Source organism: Lucilia cuprina, chromosome X, assembly GCF_022045245.1.
Source record: "Lucilia cuprina isolate Lc7/37 chromosome X, ASM2204524v1, whole genome shotgun sequence".
NCBI lineage: Eukaryota > Metazoa > Arthropoda > Insecta > Diptera > Calliphoridae > Lucilia > Lucilia cuprina.
The window spans coordinates 10,950,351-10,969,252 of NC_060949.1; the positions used below are offsets into that span (position 1 = coordinate 10,950,351).

The 18,902-nt window shown below is 28.6% G+C and overlaps 1 protein-coding gene across 3 annotated transcripts in view; it reads left to right on the forward strand.

The window, feature by feature from the left end:
* Positions 1-18,902, forward strand: part of LOC111688963 (GIGYF family protein Gyf-like) — a 32,968-nt gene that overhangs the window by 8,597 nt on the left and 5,469 nt on the right. For 2 of the 3 annotated variants that reach the window (XM_046954112.1, XM_046954160.1), the window contains exon 2: positions 2,740-3,282. In XM_046954112.1, coding sequence (XP_046810068.1) covers positions 2,866-3,282 — 417 coding nt within the window. In that variant the 5' untranslated portion in view covers positions 2,740-2,865. Of the gene's footprint in view, positions 1-2,739; positions 3,283-3,420; positions 3,562-18,902 lie in introns of those variants that run through there. The other variant, XM_046954209.1, reaches the window with a different exon arrangement.

Sequence of the window (18,902 nt, forward strand, 5' to 3'; positions counted from 1 at the left end):
ATATAAATATTTTGTGTATTAAATTGGCAGACTACCCATTAGGGGGAGGTACCTCTCATATTAATTAAAAACAAAAATTGTTTATCTGGGAAACTAATACAACTAAATTCTTAAAATTTTGCACGAAGATCTTTCATCTGGGGGCCTCAACATGAATAAAATAGAAAAATTCGTATATCTGAGAAACTATTAGAGCTAGAATCTTTAAATTTTACTTAAGAAATTTTGAAATTCATCTGAACATTTAGAGTATAATGAGCGAACTTTTAATGGGGACTTGACATCTCTGAATAAAATACAAACTATTGTTTATCTAGGAAAATATAGAACTAAATTCATCAAATTTTGCTTAAATTACTTTAATATTTATCTGAACATTTTGGAGGAAAAAGGGCAGACTTTCATTTGGTTAACTTAAAGCCCTCACATGAATTAAAAATCATATATCTAAGAAACTTTAGAGCTATAATTTTCAAATTTTATATGAATAACTTTGACATTCATGTGAATTTTTAGAAAATAACGGGCGGACTTTCAACGGGGGGCTTGGCACCACATATATGAATTAAATACAAAATTTCGTATATTTTGAAAACTGTTAGATAATTCAAATTTTTTATAGATAGATAACTATCTTGCAATAATTTGCTTGGCATCTCTCATATGTAACATATTGTTAATCTAGAAAACTATTGTGGTTGTAATTTTCAAAATCGTTAAGTGGGTTTTTATTTATACTAGAGGGTAAAAAATTTAATATATAACTTTAAGACTAAAGGTATATATTAAATTTTAGCATGTAAGAAGTAATTATATCATTAATGTATTATTTTAGAATATAAATGAAATATATTGGCATCAAGAGAAATTATATAATAAACCTTTAAGAAAAATTTTATAATTTAGTTGCTAAATTAATAATTTTTTTGATTAATATGTATTTAATTTCGATAGGGTTAGGAATTGAATAATATATTATGAATTGAATAATGTTTGTTTTAAACGAAAAATTCTATTCCGGCAGCTTAATTTGCAAAATTTAAGTGAGTGCCTGAAGTTAAGTAAAACTTAATTTTTTGTGAAAAATAAACATAAAAAGTACATATTCTCTTTATCTACTACTGTATATATAAAACAATATTGTTTAATTTGTTAACATTTAATAGATTTCAAAATTAAGCCATAACGTATGCTTTTCTTAATACTTCATATGCGTTTCTTAATATAAAGTGTTCCGGAAGAGATTTTGTTTCTTATTTTCAGATTTTTTTTTTTACATAAATAATTCAAAATATTAACAAAGTTTTTCTCCGTTTAACAGACATTTTTAAATATAAAAATGTAAACAATAACAAACTTTGACAGCTACGTAAACCAGGCGAATTAAGAAAAAAATTATCAGCTGATTGAATAACATCACCTTATATGAATTCGCCTTGACGCAGCTGAATAAAGCTAAATACATCTACACCCACGTGTACATCTTTTTCCAATATACAGTGTTGTTGTTGCTTATTTAACAAATTTTCAGAGGTTGTCTTACCGACCGATTTTGCTGATTTTAAATAGCGATCTTCTCGAAGGCATGTCTAACAGAATTATTTAAGATTCGGATCTCGCCGATATCTGGAATCCTCTAAAAACTAATTTCAACAGACAGACTAAATCGACTCCGCTATCTAAAAGGATCCAGAATATATATACTTTATAGGGTCGGAAAATTATATTATAGAAATTACAAACGGAATGACAAACTTATACATATATACCCTTCTTACGAAGATGAAGGGTATAATAAAAAAATAAAATAAAAAAATTCAAAGGTCAAATATATCAAAAATGTCTATGTTTACCAATTATATTTGTTTCTCATTCCAACAGAAACAAAACAATATTACTAACAAATAAATTAAAAAAAAAAATATTAACAGTGACAAAATAAACAGTTCGATGTAAAAAGACATGCCTAATGTGTGGGCATAAATTATATAGTTTTTATGTAGCATTCGTTTTTGACGTTTGGTTCGAATTAATAACTGGAATACTCTGTTTAAAAAATAAAAACAAATTTAGTTCATAACTTATTGTTAAACATATTATTTCAACTATAACAATAAATGACATTTATTCAGAAATGTTTCCAGTACTCAATAATGCAAAAATAAATAAACCAGAGTTAATTGGCACAGCGACCGTAAATGGGATAAGAAAATATTAAATCAATATATCTGAGATAGTATAAAGTCTTTAAAAATGATTATTTAAGAGTAGGCGGACCAGCAGCATGGGTCGTGGCACCTCCCATATGAATTAAATACAAAATTTCGTTTATCTAGGAAACTAGGAAAACTAGAAGGTTTTTAAAATTTTGCACGAAGAACTTAATTAATCAACTAAACATTTTGAAGAAAATGGGCTGACTTATTATTAGAGCTAGAATCTCCTCAAAAACGTAATTTTTCTGAGAAAATGGACAAAACCTCTAAACTCTTACTAAACTTATTCTCTAGGTCAAGTGTAATACAATGTTATTTAAAGTAAATATATAAATAAAAAGTAATTTTTTGGGCTTTGTATTCTTATATATTTCATTATTTAGTGCTATTATATGTAGTTTTTATTGGGCTAATATATATTGATTAAAAAACAAAATTATTTATTATTTTTAAAATAAGTAATCTTAATTTCATATTTACAATACCATCATTTTTATGTACTATTTATATTTTTTTTTAATAGATATCTGTAAACTACACTACATCCTAAGTTGTGGCAAATAGTTTTTGAAATTTTCAAATTCAATAAAAGTGCATCTCTAAATAGTATATTAAAAACAAAAGCTTCCATTTTATAAACCAACTAAAAATGACAGATTCAATGAAATTTGGTCCCGAATGGTTGCGAAACATGTCAGCCGATACAACTTCCTCTAATACAAATACAAGTGGTCAAATAAATCCTGCGGGAGTGTTTGGATCCGGTAACTCAGGGGGTGATGGCATAGAGGGATCAGCTGTGAATAATTCAAACAGTGGTACGTCAAATCTTAATCCTAGCAGTTTACATAATAATGTAAATGCAGCAAATACTGCAGCTTCACGTAACACATTTCCGGAATTTCGTTATGGTAGAGAAGAAATGCTGTTACTGTTTGATAGAAACTGTGGCATACCTGAAATTTTACCATCATATAAAAATCTTTTTGTGGAAAGAGTTCAATTTCCATTAGCTTTAGTGCCTAGCACAGATGAAGATATGTTGCAAGGATCGGCACCACCAACGGTATGTAGAAAATACTTCATTTCCATTATTCAATTTATTAACATTTGTATTTTTTATTTTATTTGTTACTATACTATTGTTTAAATTTGAATTATTGATATCAAATATTTCTATGTATACTATATAAATATCCTTCAGAAAGTGGCTGAAGGATAAAATTCGAAATAAATATAAGTAATACAATACTATACCCTCTCAGCAAATTTTATTAGGATCGGACAATTTTGACATATTAAAAAGCTCTAATATATATTTATTATTTTTATTTTAAGCATTAGAGTATAATTTTAAATGACAAACTAATGTATAATATTTCTATATATAATAATTATAAGTTTTTAGATTAGCTTATATAGATATGTTTCCTTAAAGAGAGATATTAGTATTTAAATTATATATATGTATTTGTAATTAGTGTAGGGTATCAATATGATCGGCCGTACACGACTACACTTTCTTATATTGTTTAAGGAATATTTTTTACATTTTTAGTGCATATTTCCCCATTTTATAGTGCATATAAGCGCATATTTTGCATTTTTTATTGCATGAAAATCCTTGCCCTGTTTATAACCAATTATGGCCAGGTTATTGGAATAAAGAAATTGAAAAAAACAAGAAAATAATAAAGATACATAAAACTATCGTTCTGTATTGTAAATTTGAAATATTGATCTTTTTTCGTACAATTAAAAAGGTTATATACATATTACTTTCGGACAAATCCCCACATCTGGCGACACTGCATATTACTAAAAGACTAATGGCCTTATTCATGATTAAAACCATAGTTTTTAAATAATAAAAAATATTATTAAGTATCATTCTCTAATAAAATATCAGATAAAAAATAAATTTTCGTTAAGATATTCGTTTGTATGAGGTCATGTAGTTATTACTTTTACTGTTATAATTGATTGCTTATAAGTGAGCGCTGGGTAGGATTGTCAATTATTCGAATAAAAACATACTATATTTTTTATTGGAGTTGTCGACTATATTTTAAAATTTATTCGATTATTCGAATGAATAAAAGTTTTTATTCGAATAATTTAATGAAATTTAATCCATCGAAAACAAAAGCAATAATTTTTGCAACCAACAATAGCGCTATAGACTAAATAAAATGTTGACTTTTGACAAGCATATATCTAATGTATTGAGATCACTGTATTCGTTAAATTGCTACGCACTAATGACGTCATAAACGGATTGCCTTCAGGTTTGAATGACTGCTCTTTTTATGGCTTGGACATTTCTGAATTTAATCTTAATAATGTTTGTTGCATGAGTAAGCAGAAACGTATATTGGTAAATTTAATAATGTTGATAGCTTATGAAAGAATATTTTAAAAATAAAGCTCTTCAAGTAAAGGACATTCTTGGTGGTGATATCGAGAATCGTGTTTACTTGAATGATCACTACTCTTCTAGTGTCTCGATTATGAATTTCCTTGTGCCGTAAATTGTTGCATCGGAAGGATATAATAAAATACAGAATCATTAACAATGATAATTAGAATGCGAAAATAAATCGATGTGTTGGCAAGGTTCCTTGATTCTTTTAATTGATTTAATTAGATTTAACAGTTAATTATTTTTATTTCTGAATTCCGGTCTCCTTTTGGTTGCTATTAGTATTTTTTTATTTTTTGTTAAATCTTGTTAAATGAATTTACTTTTTTATTTTATAATTTATGATCTCAGTCTATTCTTATTTGGAGATGATATTAATTTATTGTTTTCCAATGACACTCAGTTTCTCAGTTTTCTGCCGCTGAGAACAAAATGTAATTTGGCTCATTTTCTACTTATGCCACATATCATTTACTTTTTGGACATTTACAGTGGTTGTACTTCATAAAATTTACGTCGAGTTAAATTGATTTTAAATCGAATAATAAGATATATATTTAGCCTGAAGATATCTGATCTTTCCATTAGTTTGAGAACCTTTGATTTTTCTGTGGCAAATTTTAATTACAAGTTCTTAAATTTTTTATTGATTGCTTATATCACATTAGTTGCACAAGACCCAAATACTTAACATTGGAAAATGTTTAAATGAGTTTCGACTAGTATATATTATTGAAGGATTGTTATTATTACTTTTAAATATATTTAATTTAGTAATGTATTATTTCCTGAATCTTATTATACATTACATACATTTATGTTACGATATTAATCGTATATGGCCCATTGGGCTCGATTAAATAAAGACTGAAATAAATAAATGTGGTTCGTACAAGTGCAATAACTTGCATGCGTTCTCTAACCAACTTCGGATTGCACATATGAATTGTCAGAGCATATGTCCGTCAAATAATTAAATAAAATTTGATGAGTTGACCAGTATAGAGAGGGATAACTTTCATTTAATTGGTATCTCTCATGGCTAAACTAATAAGGTGAAGTCATTTCAACAGCTGATTATTTTTTTCATGGAAATTTAGCCCGAAGCTGTCAAACTACATATATAAAAAATTTTATTAATTCGCCACAAAACGAAATGACTTCACCTTATAGTCTATTCGCCTTGGTATCTCCGAAACATTGTTTAACCACACACTTCTGAAGTTGTTCATCTCCCCCATGGAGATATTATTCATTTCTAATGTATTCAAATATCATTAAAGTAGGAGATTTTAATTGTAACCTCTTCGACATTTCTAGGGCCTACTTGATTAGATCCGTGTGTTTGCGATGTAACCTTTCAATATTTCATAACTCAGTTTTGCAGTTGCTCAAAGTTTATATTTTTTACTGGATTTTTGGTTTTCTAATGATAATTCTATTTAGATTTAACGTTTCTTGTTGTGATGAGTTTGTTGAATATAAGGATTTCAATCGCATAAATTTGGACAGTCTTATAACTTCTATTTCGGAATTTGACGCTGATTCTTTCTTTAGGTGTAATGATGTTGGGTTTCAGTGTTTTATTATTGATTCTTTTAAAAAACACACTGTACTCGCTTGTTCCGACGTTAAGAACAATTAAAGTGGATAATAATGAATTGATGACTGCGAATTGTATTGTTTTGGCAACATCTCTTCTTAACGTACGTATTGTAAATACCGAAATAAGGCTAAAATTTTATTCGCAAAGAAAAGAGGGCATTCTATTGTAAACTATTTTGTAGTCTTGACTCTTCTGAAATGTGGAAATTACTAAAGAAACATGGCATTTCTGATAATTGTAGATGGTAGTGTGATCTGAATATTGAAAACAAGAATTATTATTTTGTTAATGTTGCTGGGTCTCTTCCAAATTACAATGCTATTGATTTCAGTGCATATAGTGATGCTATATGAGCTTTTTCTTTCTCTTGCATGAGTGAAGACGAGTTGTTTGATGCATCTGTAGGATTAAATCTACTTCTATTGGTACCGACTCCATTCCTATTCGTTTTATAAAAGTCATTTATCCATTCATTTCTTATATTCTTAACCATCATGTTAATATGATTATAACTACATCGAAATTTGCAGCTATGTGGAAGACAAACCGAGTTGTCCCTATCCCAAAGTCAAGAGTAGTTTGTGCACTGGATGATTTAAGACCAATTCTCCAGGCTTTATCTCAACCTGTAGAGCATATTTTACAGGATCAGATATTATACTTTGTACGTGAACTTATATCCCTCTCTCAATAGGCTTTCCATTCTGGACACAACACTACCTAACTTTTACTTAATTTGACTGATGATATACGACAATATTTTTATGATAATGCTATATATTCAATGGTTTCCCTTGATTTAGCAAAAGCATTCAGTTCTATTAATTATTCTAATATGATACACAAATTGAGATATTATTTCGTTTTTTCTGCTACTGCTTGTAAGCTTGTTTATTCTTATTTATCAGGAAGATTTCAATTTGTAGATATTAATGGACATTTTTAAAATTTGCTTCCCCTTACTTCTGGTGTTCCCAGGGCTCGGTTCTGCGGCCACTTTTATTTATATTATAAATTATTGATTTGCCAACATTCGTTGTCTCTTATAGTTTTAAATCATTTTTGTTTGCTGATGACGTTATGCTTTTGTTCAGGGGAAGTAAAAGTAATTTGATTGGCTATCTTTGGATATTAATTCTACTCTTCATAGTTTTCTTTCATGGTTATCTATTAATTCCTTGGCTATTAACTCGGCTAAGACTAAAGCATTAGCATTTGGAATTGTTGATGAAAATCTAAAAATATCTATTGCTGGCTATAGTTTTGTTGATCAGCTAAAATGTTTGGGAATTTATATAGATAAACGTTTGACTTTTAGAAATCATCTTGATCATTTATGTTGTAAGATTACATGTAATCTACGGAAGCTTTATTTGACGAGTATTTATTTACCATTTCGAATCAGATACCGTTTAGCGTATTCTCTTTTGATGTCCTCTATTTTGTATGGTCTTGTGATTGTGACAGGGACGTTTTCCTATGTTATATCGAGATTAAATTGAATTGTTAATATGGTATGTTTTTAGTCTTCGTAAAAGGGATCGTATTTCGGAATATGTTAAACGTTTTCTTGGCTGTTCTTTTCAACAGTTCTTGAATTACTTTAGCTTTGTTGATCAGCTAAAATGTTTGGGAATTTATGTAGATAAACGTTTGACTTATAAAAATCATCTTAATCATTTATGTTATAAGAGTACATGAACTACTGTTTAGCGTATTTTCTTCTGACTTAAGTGTTAGGGTAATTACGCTTAATTTATCTTAATTCCAATTATCCATATATACATGAAAATTATATACCATACCTAAGGACTACCTATTCGATAATTAATCTTGTTTATTGTTGACATTTGAATCACTGCTGGGAAAATATTTAAGTTATAATCATTACCTTGATGGTTTGGGAACCGCTAGCATAATTGTTTTCTCTAATTAATTTTTACAAAGATCTTTTGTTAATTTTTTAATTAACCTACTATTTAGAACTGTAAACATCTTTTTTATTGTAATTAAATTCAGGTTTACTGCTTTGTAATATATATTATTTTGGCCAAGAGTGGCTTTTTATATTAATATGAATAAATAAATAGTTTTTTCAATCGTATCTTTAGATATATTTACAATCTCATTATTACTGATCATGTGTTTGTGCATGTTTGTGTGTGAAATGAATAATTGAATTTGTTATATTGTCTAGAAAGTCCTAAGGTATAACATCACACTCTTTTAAATTTGAAAAAATTACATTTACCTCAATTGATTTAACTTTTTTTTTTTAAAGTCCATAAAATTGCCTCACAAAAGTATTTGAATTTTTCCTGTATTTCATATATAACCATATTTTATATATTCTGTAACATGTTTCATACCCACCATCAAAAAGATGGGGGTGTATTGTATTTGTCCGGATGGCAATGAAATTCGAAACGTAAATTTATAAGGAACCACACCATTTTTGCAAAATATTATGAGGATCCGTCAATAATCCATCCTACCTAAACTGTCTGTTGTATAAAACAGGAAGCACTACTTTTAAAATTGCAAAATAAAAATGTTTATAAATTGCGAAATGTAGTAAAATATTTGTTTTAATTATAACAGATCTTTTGATTTATACGTGTATGTCTTCGTTCAGTATTATAATAAATTATGGGTAAAAAGTAATATTAAAATTTATTCCAATTATTCGAATTATTATTCTTTATTCTAAATTGGAAATTTTATTTATTTATTTTATTTATTTAACAATATTCAATAGGCCATAAGCGGTTACAAATTTCTACTTTGCAATAATTCTTCCAACACAAAATACATAATTATATAAAAATAAACTTATAACTAAATTATTTAAAAAGATAATATACTATATAAAATAACGATAGGACAATTAAATTGTACCGCATTGATTATAAATAAATTCCTACATAATTTGCAATCAATCAAATGTAATTCAAAGAAGCAAAACATTTAATTTTTTTTATTCGTTCAAAGAAAACCAAAAATGTTCTCGAATAATTAAATAATTTTGATTCGATGTAAAATAAATATATATGTTACAGCCATTCAAACTATATAAATCTTTATAAAGATATATTTTTTTAGAAATTCCGATTTAAACTCTGTCGAAATTAAGTTAAAAAATTTGATGAAAACATCAAAATTAAGAATACGATATTTTTAATTATCATGCTGTATTAAAAATTGCATAAAACCATCGAAAATGTTGAAGAATGCCTTCATTAATCGATTTTTCGAGAATAAAGTTACAATAAAATTAAAAATTATGATTATGTTTCTGGGCTGCTTCCTGTTTACAGTGGAGTTCCTCAGGGATCAGTACTGGGACCTTTGCTTTTCATAATATTTATGAATGATCTATTCATAGAATTTCAAGTAATATATGCCTTCCATTTTCATTTGCTGATGAGTGTTATTGATCATACTGCCGATTAATTATTTAGTTGGGTTCAGGATAATGATCTGTCTGTGAACGTGAAAGACTAAGGCAATGTTATTTGGTACCTGTGGTAAAAATTATAATCTTTTTGTTACTTTGGGTAATAATACGATTGAGTTTGTTGGAAAACTTAAGTGTCTGGGTGTAATTCTTGACAGGGAACTGGACTTTGAAGGTCATGTTAATTCAGTGGTATCAAGGGTTAATTTTACCTTACGAAAATTGTAAAGTCTGGATTTGATGTTGCCTTTTCACATTAAGAGTAGTTCATGGACTTATAATGCCAATATATCTATTTGCCTTGTAGGTATATTCAGGTACATTTGGTTATGTTGTGATAAAGAGGTTGAGATTGACATTTAATAGAATTTTGAGATACCTATATTCTATTGGAATGAATCAGCATGTGTCAGTCTATGTTATAAGGTTTCTTGGATTATCTTTTATGTATTATATTTATTATAGAAATTTATTGCACTTTTACATGTAAACTGCGTGCTCCGTAATATTTGGTTAGTTTGTTTGAGTTTTGCAATTCTAATAGAAATAGACAGTTGAAAATACCAAAGTTGACTTCAATATTAGAGCGATCATTTTGTGTTAGAGTGACACGTGTATACAATAAATATATCGAAAGCTTTGATGTTTCTGTTGAAAAGGCTTTTCGTGAAATTACCGAGAACAATTTATCCTTGTAAGTTTGAGTAGAACTGTGGAATGTTCTTATAGAATCGCTGATTTTGGGTATATACATATATGTTTTCTACGTAAGGTAATTTATTTCTTTATTGTGTCAATATGGTGTAGTTAGCTGTTGTTTATATTGGATTTGGGAGATTTAATGACTATATATTGTGGAATTTGTCATTTATTTTAACTTGTTGTATCAATTTCTGTATTTATGTAATTCTGTAAATAAAAATTTTTGGGATTTTATGGCATAATTGGGATATTTGCTTTAATTCTATGTGTAATTGAGTGGCCTGTAACTCTGTTGAATTGTTTTTTTGCTTCTTTATAACGTATTCTTGGGTAATGTGGAGGTATGGTTGTAAAGTTTTGGATTTTCTTGTCTTTGTGTTGGGGAAACATTTCATTCTTGTTTGTGCTGTTTTTTTTAAGATGTAGTTAATTTTTTATGCATTTTTTATGTAAAGTTGATGTCTTTTGACTGGATTTTTAGAGAATTGTTTACTGTGAGTGGGTAGTAGTCTTGTAATACTATAACTTATATATGTATGCATTTTGCATTCTTCTGATAAATGAGCTGCAGTTTGTTTATAATTGAACTACGAGATTGTATTCTGTTGTATATGTTCTATTATGTGAATTGTTTATCATTATTGAAATATTGTATGTTTTATTAATATTAACATGCACTTTCCCTTTGTTGGTTATTACCTTTGACTGAATTGTGGTGTTATTATTGCATTTGATGGTACTTTGGTAATGTTGAGGAATTAACTATGTTGATTTGCTTTTGCAGTTGGAAATTCGTTGATGCTGTCTTTGGTGGGTTGGAATGTTTGATTGGTTGGAATTCTGTTGTCATTCATATTGTTATTGCTATTCTAGAGCAATTGTGATAATCCAATGTGATGAATTACTGATATTATCATAATTGTGTTTATGGTTTGTTTGATGTGGTTATTGATATTTGTATTGAAATTTTAATGGATTTTGGCTGAATGTATTATTTTCTATTGTCATTTACTTGTTATTTCATATGTGGATGCATCATTGAATATCTGTTGACTGATAAAAAATTTGCTGGGCATACGTAAATGAGATATCATTAGTGTTTTGCTTGTAATTGCTTGGATGAGGATTATTTGTTGTTTGGATTAATACTTTGAACATTGTTGGTTTTGTATGCTTCTTTGTTTTTTTATCCAAGATTTTTTTAATATATTATTAGAAGTTGGAACTTTGTATTATCTTTTAATTTTATTTAACTGATTAGCTTATTATTCTTTTTAAAGTATGTTATAATGCAAGTATTTCAGACTGTTACTTTGGTATTATTGGTTGCCTATTTATTGTTGTTGGTTTATATCATTTTAATTGCAATTAATATGCATAGGTTTTTTATCTAGTATTGACTGATTTATGATGGTAAATTTTTGGAGACTGTCAATTTTGGGAAATTTCTATTAGCTTTAATTGGGGGTGTGGTTTAAGGATGTTATGATTGCTCAGTCAATATTGCTGATTTGTATGATTTTACTTTGTGACTGTTTTGGTGGAAGATGATTTGTTACTGTTATTGTGTGCATATAGTTTTGTGTTTGTAAGGGTTTTTCCTGCTATTATATTTTTGCTCTTATAGAATTGTTTTTTCATTTTGTTCTTTTAAAGTTAGTATTGCAATTTTTATTATGTAATTGACTGGTAATTTTGGTATTTAAATTCTTTTCCATGAGTCGATATTTTTTGGGGTGGTTTAAAACTTCCTTCGAATTGTCTTATATTTCTTCAGAAATATTCAACCGATAGGTGTTTTAAAACTTCATGTTTCTATCTCATATGTATTACCTATATCCTTTACAGTCTGGAGTGTTATTTGCCAAACAGTTGCTGTATGACATATTGATTGGTTCTGTGAGTTCATTTTTGGGATTGTTTATGACTTCTATATATTCTTTTTATTATTTTAACCTGATTTGCTTCTTTGAATTACAAATTATGTGGGAATTTATTTATGATCAATGCAGTACCATTTAATTGTCCTATCGTTTTTTTATAGCATATTATCTTATGTATATGTATTTCGTGTTGGAAGAATTAATATAAAGTAGAAATTTGTTTCCGCTTATGGCCTATAGGATAGGTTATTGAATATTGTTAAATAAATAATATAACGATACAAATTAAACTGCTTGCAATAAAAAGATCTACCGTCGTTCCTTCATCCTTGGTTTAGCCATTACTGTGTCAAAAATAGCTTGTAAACCAACATTTATTTGAAGGGAAAACTGCACTTTTAATAAAAATTTATTCCTTAAGCATAATGCCCTTAAGTCACTGGTCTTTAAAATGTTAAACATATTACAGTTAAAATCGCCAACTACAATGTTAGTGTACCTTAAAAAGGTTTCATGATGAAGGTTTTTAAAAGATATCAAATCATCGTAAGGAAAATAAACGATACCAAACAAAACAGTAGAACAGTCCATGGAAATTTCAATAAAAAGGGACTGACAGATTTATAACTCAGAAGTCTGATAAACAAGTTGATATTTAAGTTTAGAGGAAACATAAATGCCAACACCTCCACCACGTGAATTTAAGCGATTATTACGAACTAATCTAAAACCCAAAATATTTACAGATCTAGTAGAAACATAAGGCTTAATGTTTCTATAACAGCAATAACATCTAAGATTAAACTGCAAAGGATAGATCTAAGCTCATCAATCTTAGAATAGCTAGTTTCAATGTAGATTTATTACTGAAAGGTGGCCCAATATTAAAGTTAACTGACATTAAAGAAATAAAAAGTTAAAGCAATGTTAATAATTAAAAAATACATTGCGTTCTTCATTATAAAATGATATGTAGAAAATAAAAGAATAGAAAACTACTATTCAACAAAATTAAAACTAAATAAACAAGAGAAAGAACAGTATGATTAGTAAGCAAAAAGGAAAATATGAATAAATTAAAAAATACAATAATGAAGTAAAAATACCATTAAATACAACAAAAGCGTTAAACCAGAAGCTCAGAACAACCAGCACATTAAAGCACTACCTCATCGCCACCAGACATAGTAATTTTGGCTTTAACTGTATCGTTATTGAGAATCTTGTATTTGCTAATAATTTTCTTATTCAAAAGTTTTTGACAAATATCATTTAATTTAGGGGCAGTAGGGGAATAGTGATCATTGGCCAATATTCCCCTGCTGGTGGTGACATTGCACCACCAATGACGTCACGAACAGCAAGAAAACTCTGTTAAATTTGATCAAAATAGCTTTACCGTTTTTGAAGTAACAAACATAATTAACATCATTCTAGGATATTTGTACATCATGAATTGAACCACTTTTAACAACAACAGCAATAAGATCCTCAATTCCAGCTGGCAAACCATTGAAGACAATATCTGCACTATTAAATCGTTTGTGCAGTATATTATTTTCCTCCTCAAGTGGAGTAATCTTCTTTGATGTAGAAGGATCGACATACTGCATTACATAATTTGTTACAGTCAATGATTTCAGACTTCATGTATTTTATACAAGAAGCAGTTTTAGACTTACAACTGGGTTACATTGTTTTTCTGATTGAATTCTGCTCATCGCTAACTTTGTTTATAAATCCATCAATTTTAACAACATTCCAGCCCAACTCGAGGATTTTCATTACATGTTTTACATGAAAACGAAAACCGGTTATTTTACTTAAGGGCAGAGAAGGCACTTTCCGAAAGTGTTATGCAAGACGTATAAAACCACAATGAACAAGTCTTACATAGAAAGCTACCTTGAGTCCTATTTATATTAACTCTGTAACAGCCACACTTAAACATTCTAGTAGGCGGCATTTTGATTTTTGTGTGTTCGTATATACCAAAAACAAAACAGCAAAGATTGCCAACAGTATGAAAGAAAAACAAGTAAGAGTGCTATTTTCGGCTGTGCCGAATCTTATATACCCTTCATCATAGTATATTTTAAACTTATTAGTTTTATAAATTTTAAATTTTTCCCGTCTACATTATTATTACACCAAAAGAAAAACAAAATGAACAACAACAACGCTAAACGAAATAAAAAACAAAATTCACAAGGCATCTAAAACAACAGACATCTAAACACACATAACGAAAAACACAGAAAAACAAAAACAACGCAATAAAAACAACCGACTTCCAAATATACGAACAGAATTTACAAAAACAAAATACACAACTCAATGACGCCAACAGCATCCAAACATAAAAAATACACAGCTGAATAAAACCAAATACATCTACACACGCACATGTACATCTTTATCCAATTCACAGTGTTGTTGCTTTTTTAACAAAGCATGAAAAAAAGGTTGCTTTTTTGATGAACTTTTCAGTGGTTATCTCGTATTTTTGCTCATAACTCCGTTATTTATAGACCGATTTTGCTGATTTTAAATAGCGATCTTCTCGAAAGCATGTCTAACTAAATTATTGAAGATTCGGATCTCGCCGATATCTGGGGACCTCTAAAAACTGATTTCAACAGACAGACGGACATGGCTTAATCGACTCCGCTATCTATAAGGATTCAGATTATATATACTTTATAGGGTCAGAAAATTATATTATAAAAATTACAAACGGAATGACAAACTTATATATACCCTTCTCACGAAGGTGAAGGGTATAATAAACCACAGCAGAAAGCATCATATCAGTTGAAACAGGAATAACTCCAACAGTATATAGAAAAAAGGTATTGAAAATACTTTTCCTCATGAAAATTTAATTATTTATTTATTTATTTATGTATCAAAAATAAAATTTAATTATTTAAAATAGCAATTTATGAGGAAAAATTTATTAAAGATAAAAAATATCAGTCGTATAAAAATTGACGTTTACTCAGAAATAATGTTGCCAAATTATTCCCCAGATTAAAAGCAAAGATAATAATACACAAAATATTCGAGAAAGAATATTTCTAATGTTGTCTGCTAAACCTGAAAGAAAATTAGCAATCGTGAAGCAGTTGATTTATATCAATATGTTATATATATATTAGATGCTCCACAATCTTTTATAAGATAGGCAATAAAGATAAAATTACAGGTTGCAATTTACGTATATGGATGTCTGGTCTATATACATACTTTGCTTAAGTACTTAAGCTATCTAATCTCTGATAATTGCTGGCCAGTTGCTTAACTTCCGAGATGTGAAACATCACTTCCGTTTACAACCACGCAGATGGGATGGCCTTTCAATCGTTAACAAATAACGTAAGGTGTTGTACCTCATTCATATGAATTGAAACATACTTTTTTAGATTCATAGGTATACGAATTTTTTGCATTTAATAACGGAACATACACATTTTTAAGAAGAACGCTTCTGCGGTAAAAACAAACATATGTATATTGATTTTTATATGCATATGTATATACATATTTCTTTTTAAATAGTCACTTTGTGGATAATTTTTTAAAGTTACAAATATTTTTACTATACCATTAGTTGTTTTCTAATAATTATTTATTAGAAAACAATAAGGAGACCTTTAGCATTTTTTGAAACATAAAGAAGTATGTGAAAAATTAGCACTTTATGTTTTAAGTAAAGAATTATTCTTTCTCCTAGGTTAAATATGTGTTTTACCTAACTAGATAGTATTAGAATTATAATTTTGGAATCGTTTAGCTTTATAAATTATAAAAAATGTGAATAATCTCTTAGTGATGACAAAATGAGTAATTTTTTTTTCGGAAATGCTATGTTATGTTATTTAAGTTAACGAAATTTTTATATTTCTGAATGTTGGAAAATTTCAGAAATTGATCTATGACAATAAATCAGATTTTTTAGTTTACTCTGATGGGAGAATACTTAAGTATAATGTTATGATACCTCTTAATACCTTAATACCCCTTAACCCTGGGCAACGCAGGGTACAAAAATCTAGTATAATATAATTTTTCTTCTTTGAACGCTTCTAAAAATAACTTTAAATTTTATGTAGGTTAGGTTACTTTACATTAATGTTAAACGAACTTAACAGCAAAGTCGTTTTCTGAATGTTAGCCAACAGATATTAAATTTGCAGAAAGTTCTGGCACAAGTAATGCATTTTTTATTTTTAAATATTCTAATCTATTGTTTTTTTACTTTATGTTAAATCCGTACGTCACCAGCTTGCAGTCGTCAGCTACAGTTTCAGATTCATCTACAACAAATTTCTGGAAATTTACAAATATGTTTATAGTTCTCCATATGTGTTGTGGCTCTAGAATCAAGCAAATATATATTTCGGCTATTTTAAAATTTTATGCAAATTTCGCTGCTAGCGTTTTCTTATTATTGTCGCTATTTTTGCATTTTTTACATTTTACAAAATTTCGTCTGGACGATTTTTGAATTAAATCTTTGATTTGCACAAAACGCTGATTCTACAGTTGTAATAAAAAATCCCGCAGCAATTTTGTATTGATGGTGTCTGCGGTTGTTGTTTCTCTTATCATTTTGTTTTTTATCTGTTAAAGTTTTAAGGGATACTTAGTTTAATGTAGTAATTTTCATTTTTAAATCATTCTTTGTTTTTAATATTTTGTGTTTTTTATATATCACTTATTTTGTTCTCTTGCATCGTGGGTTGTAGAGGTTGTTGTTGTATGGTCGTATATTCTCAGAAGAGTTAGTGAGTTGTTATGGTGTTTTATTTTGCATATTAGTGACTGATTAAATTATTTGTCTTAGACATTTAGTTGAGACGTCTAAAATATTTTACTTTGGAGTTTTATTTGCGGGTAGTGTGTTGTCATTTAATTGGTAAATGTGGTAGGTTTATTTTTCGTATTTTACAACTGTTGTACTTACTTCTGATTACAATATTTTAAAGTGGAACTTGGTTGTAGATATTTGGTTTTTTGTGACTTTGTTTTCTTGTATAGCTAGGGGTACTTTTTTCCAACTTTTTAGAGATAACATTTCTATCTCCGTAAAGTGTGCAAAACCTTTGAAACAGTATAACCTATATGCGAACTGAAATTAAGTTTACTATCCAAAATAAATCCTAGGAATTTAAGTTGATCCACAAACTCAATTTTAACACCATCAATAAAAACATCGAAGTTAACATTAAATCTATCCATTGGATTAAAGACAATAGCCTTAGTCTTCAAAGCGTTAATAGACAAATAGTTTCTTACAGACCAGCTAGAGATAGAACGAAGGCAATAATCTATATTAGTACACAAAACATCACTAAAATCACGACTGCAGCTAAACAGTAAAGTAACATCATCTCTAGGCATTCATTAATGTACATATTAAACAATACAGGTCCCAGGACCGAACCTTGAGGAACACCTGATTTAACTCGAACTAAACCCGAATCAACACCATTAAGTCTTACATACTGGGATCTACCTTGAAGATAGGATAAAATAAGTTTACAAGCCGTCATAGAAAATCCATATTCAAGTCTAAGTTTGTCAATCATCCTCCGAAAATTAATAGAATTAAAAGCCTACCTTGAAGATAGGATAAAATAAGTTTACAAGCCGTCATAGAAAATCCAAATTCAAGTCTAAGTTTGTCAATCATCCTCCGAAAATTAATAGAATTAAAAGCCTTCGACAAGTCTAATGAAACAAGTACGCTAAAATTGTCATTATTAATATTTTCTCTGATAGAATCAGTTAGATCAAGAAGGAGAGAAGTGGTATTGTAACCCTGACGAAAAGCATATTGGGAGTGATAAAATTCTATTGTTGTAAAATTCAAAATTTGTTCCTTAATAAGATGTTCCATTACTTTTGAAAGTGCAGGAAGTATAGAAATAGGTCTAAGATCTTCAGGTCCAGTGATAACTTTCAATTTGGGAATCGGAACGACACGAGCCGTCTTCCAACCAGCTGGGAACTTAGAAGTCAACAAAATGGAGTTGAATAAGTGAATCAATAAATCAGATACATAAGGAAATATTAATTAAATGAACCGAATAGAAACGCCATCAGTCCCAGTAGAATTAGATCGCACTTTATTTAAAGCAATTAAAACTTCAGATTCATCAACACATCGAAATGACACCCCACTATCCGGAAATTGAATATTCTCTATAGAAAAACTTGTATCATCTACTCCATAGTTTACAAAATAATCATTAATAACATTAACATCCAAATTAGAAGACTGATCATCATCACCAAGACACCCAACATTCCTAAGCACTCTCCATATACCCGGTCCATCAAGATTACTAAATAATTTCGAAAAATATCGCCTTTTTTCAACACGAATAACTCTTTTTGCTTTATTGCGATGTTTGCAAAATATTTTCCAATTCAGAGCAGTTTTATTTTTCCTGTATGCTAGAAAAGCCAAGTCTCTTAAAGATTTTGCTAAAACAACTTTATTGGACGTCATCATTATCAAATTTGATTTTTTTAACTACAGGCACAAAAAGCAATAATGATTGAAAAAGAGAGCATAAACTAGAGCATATTAAGTCCACATCACTGG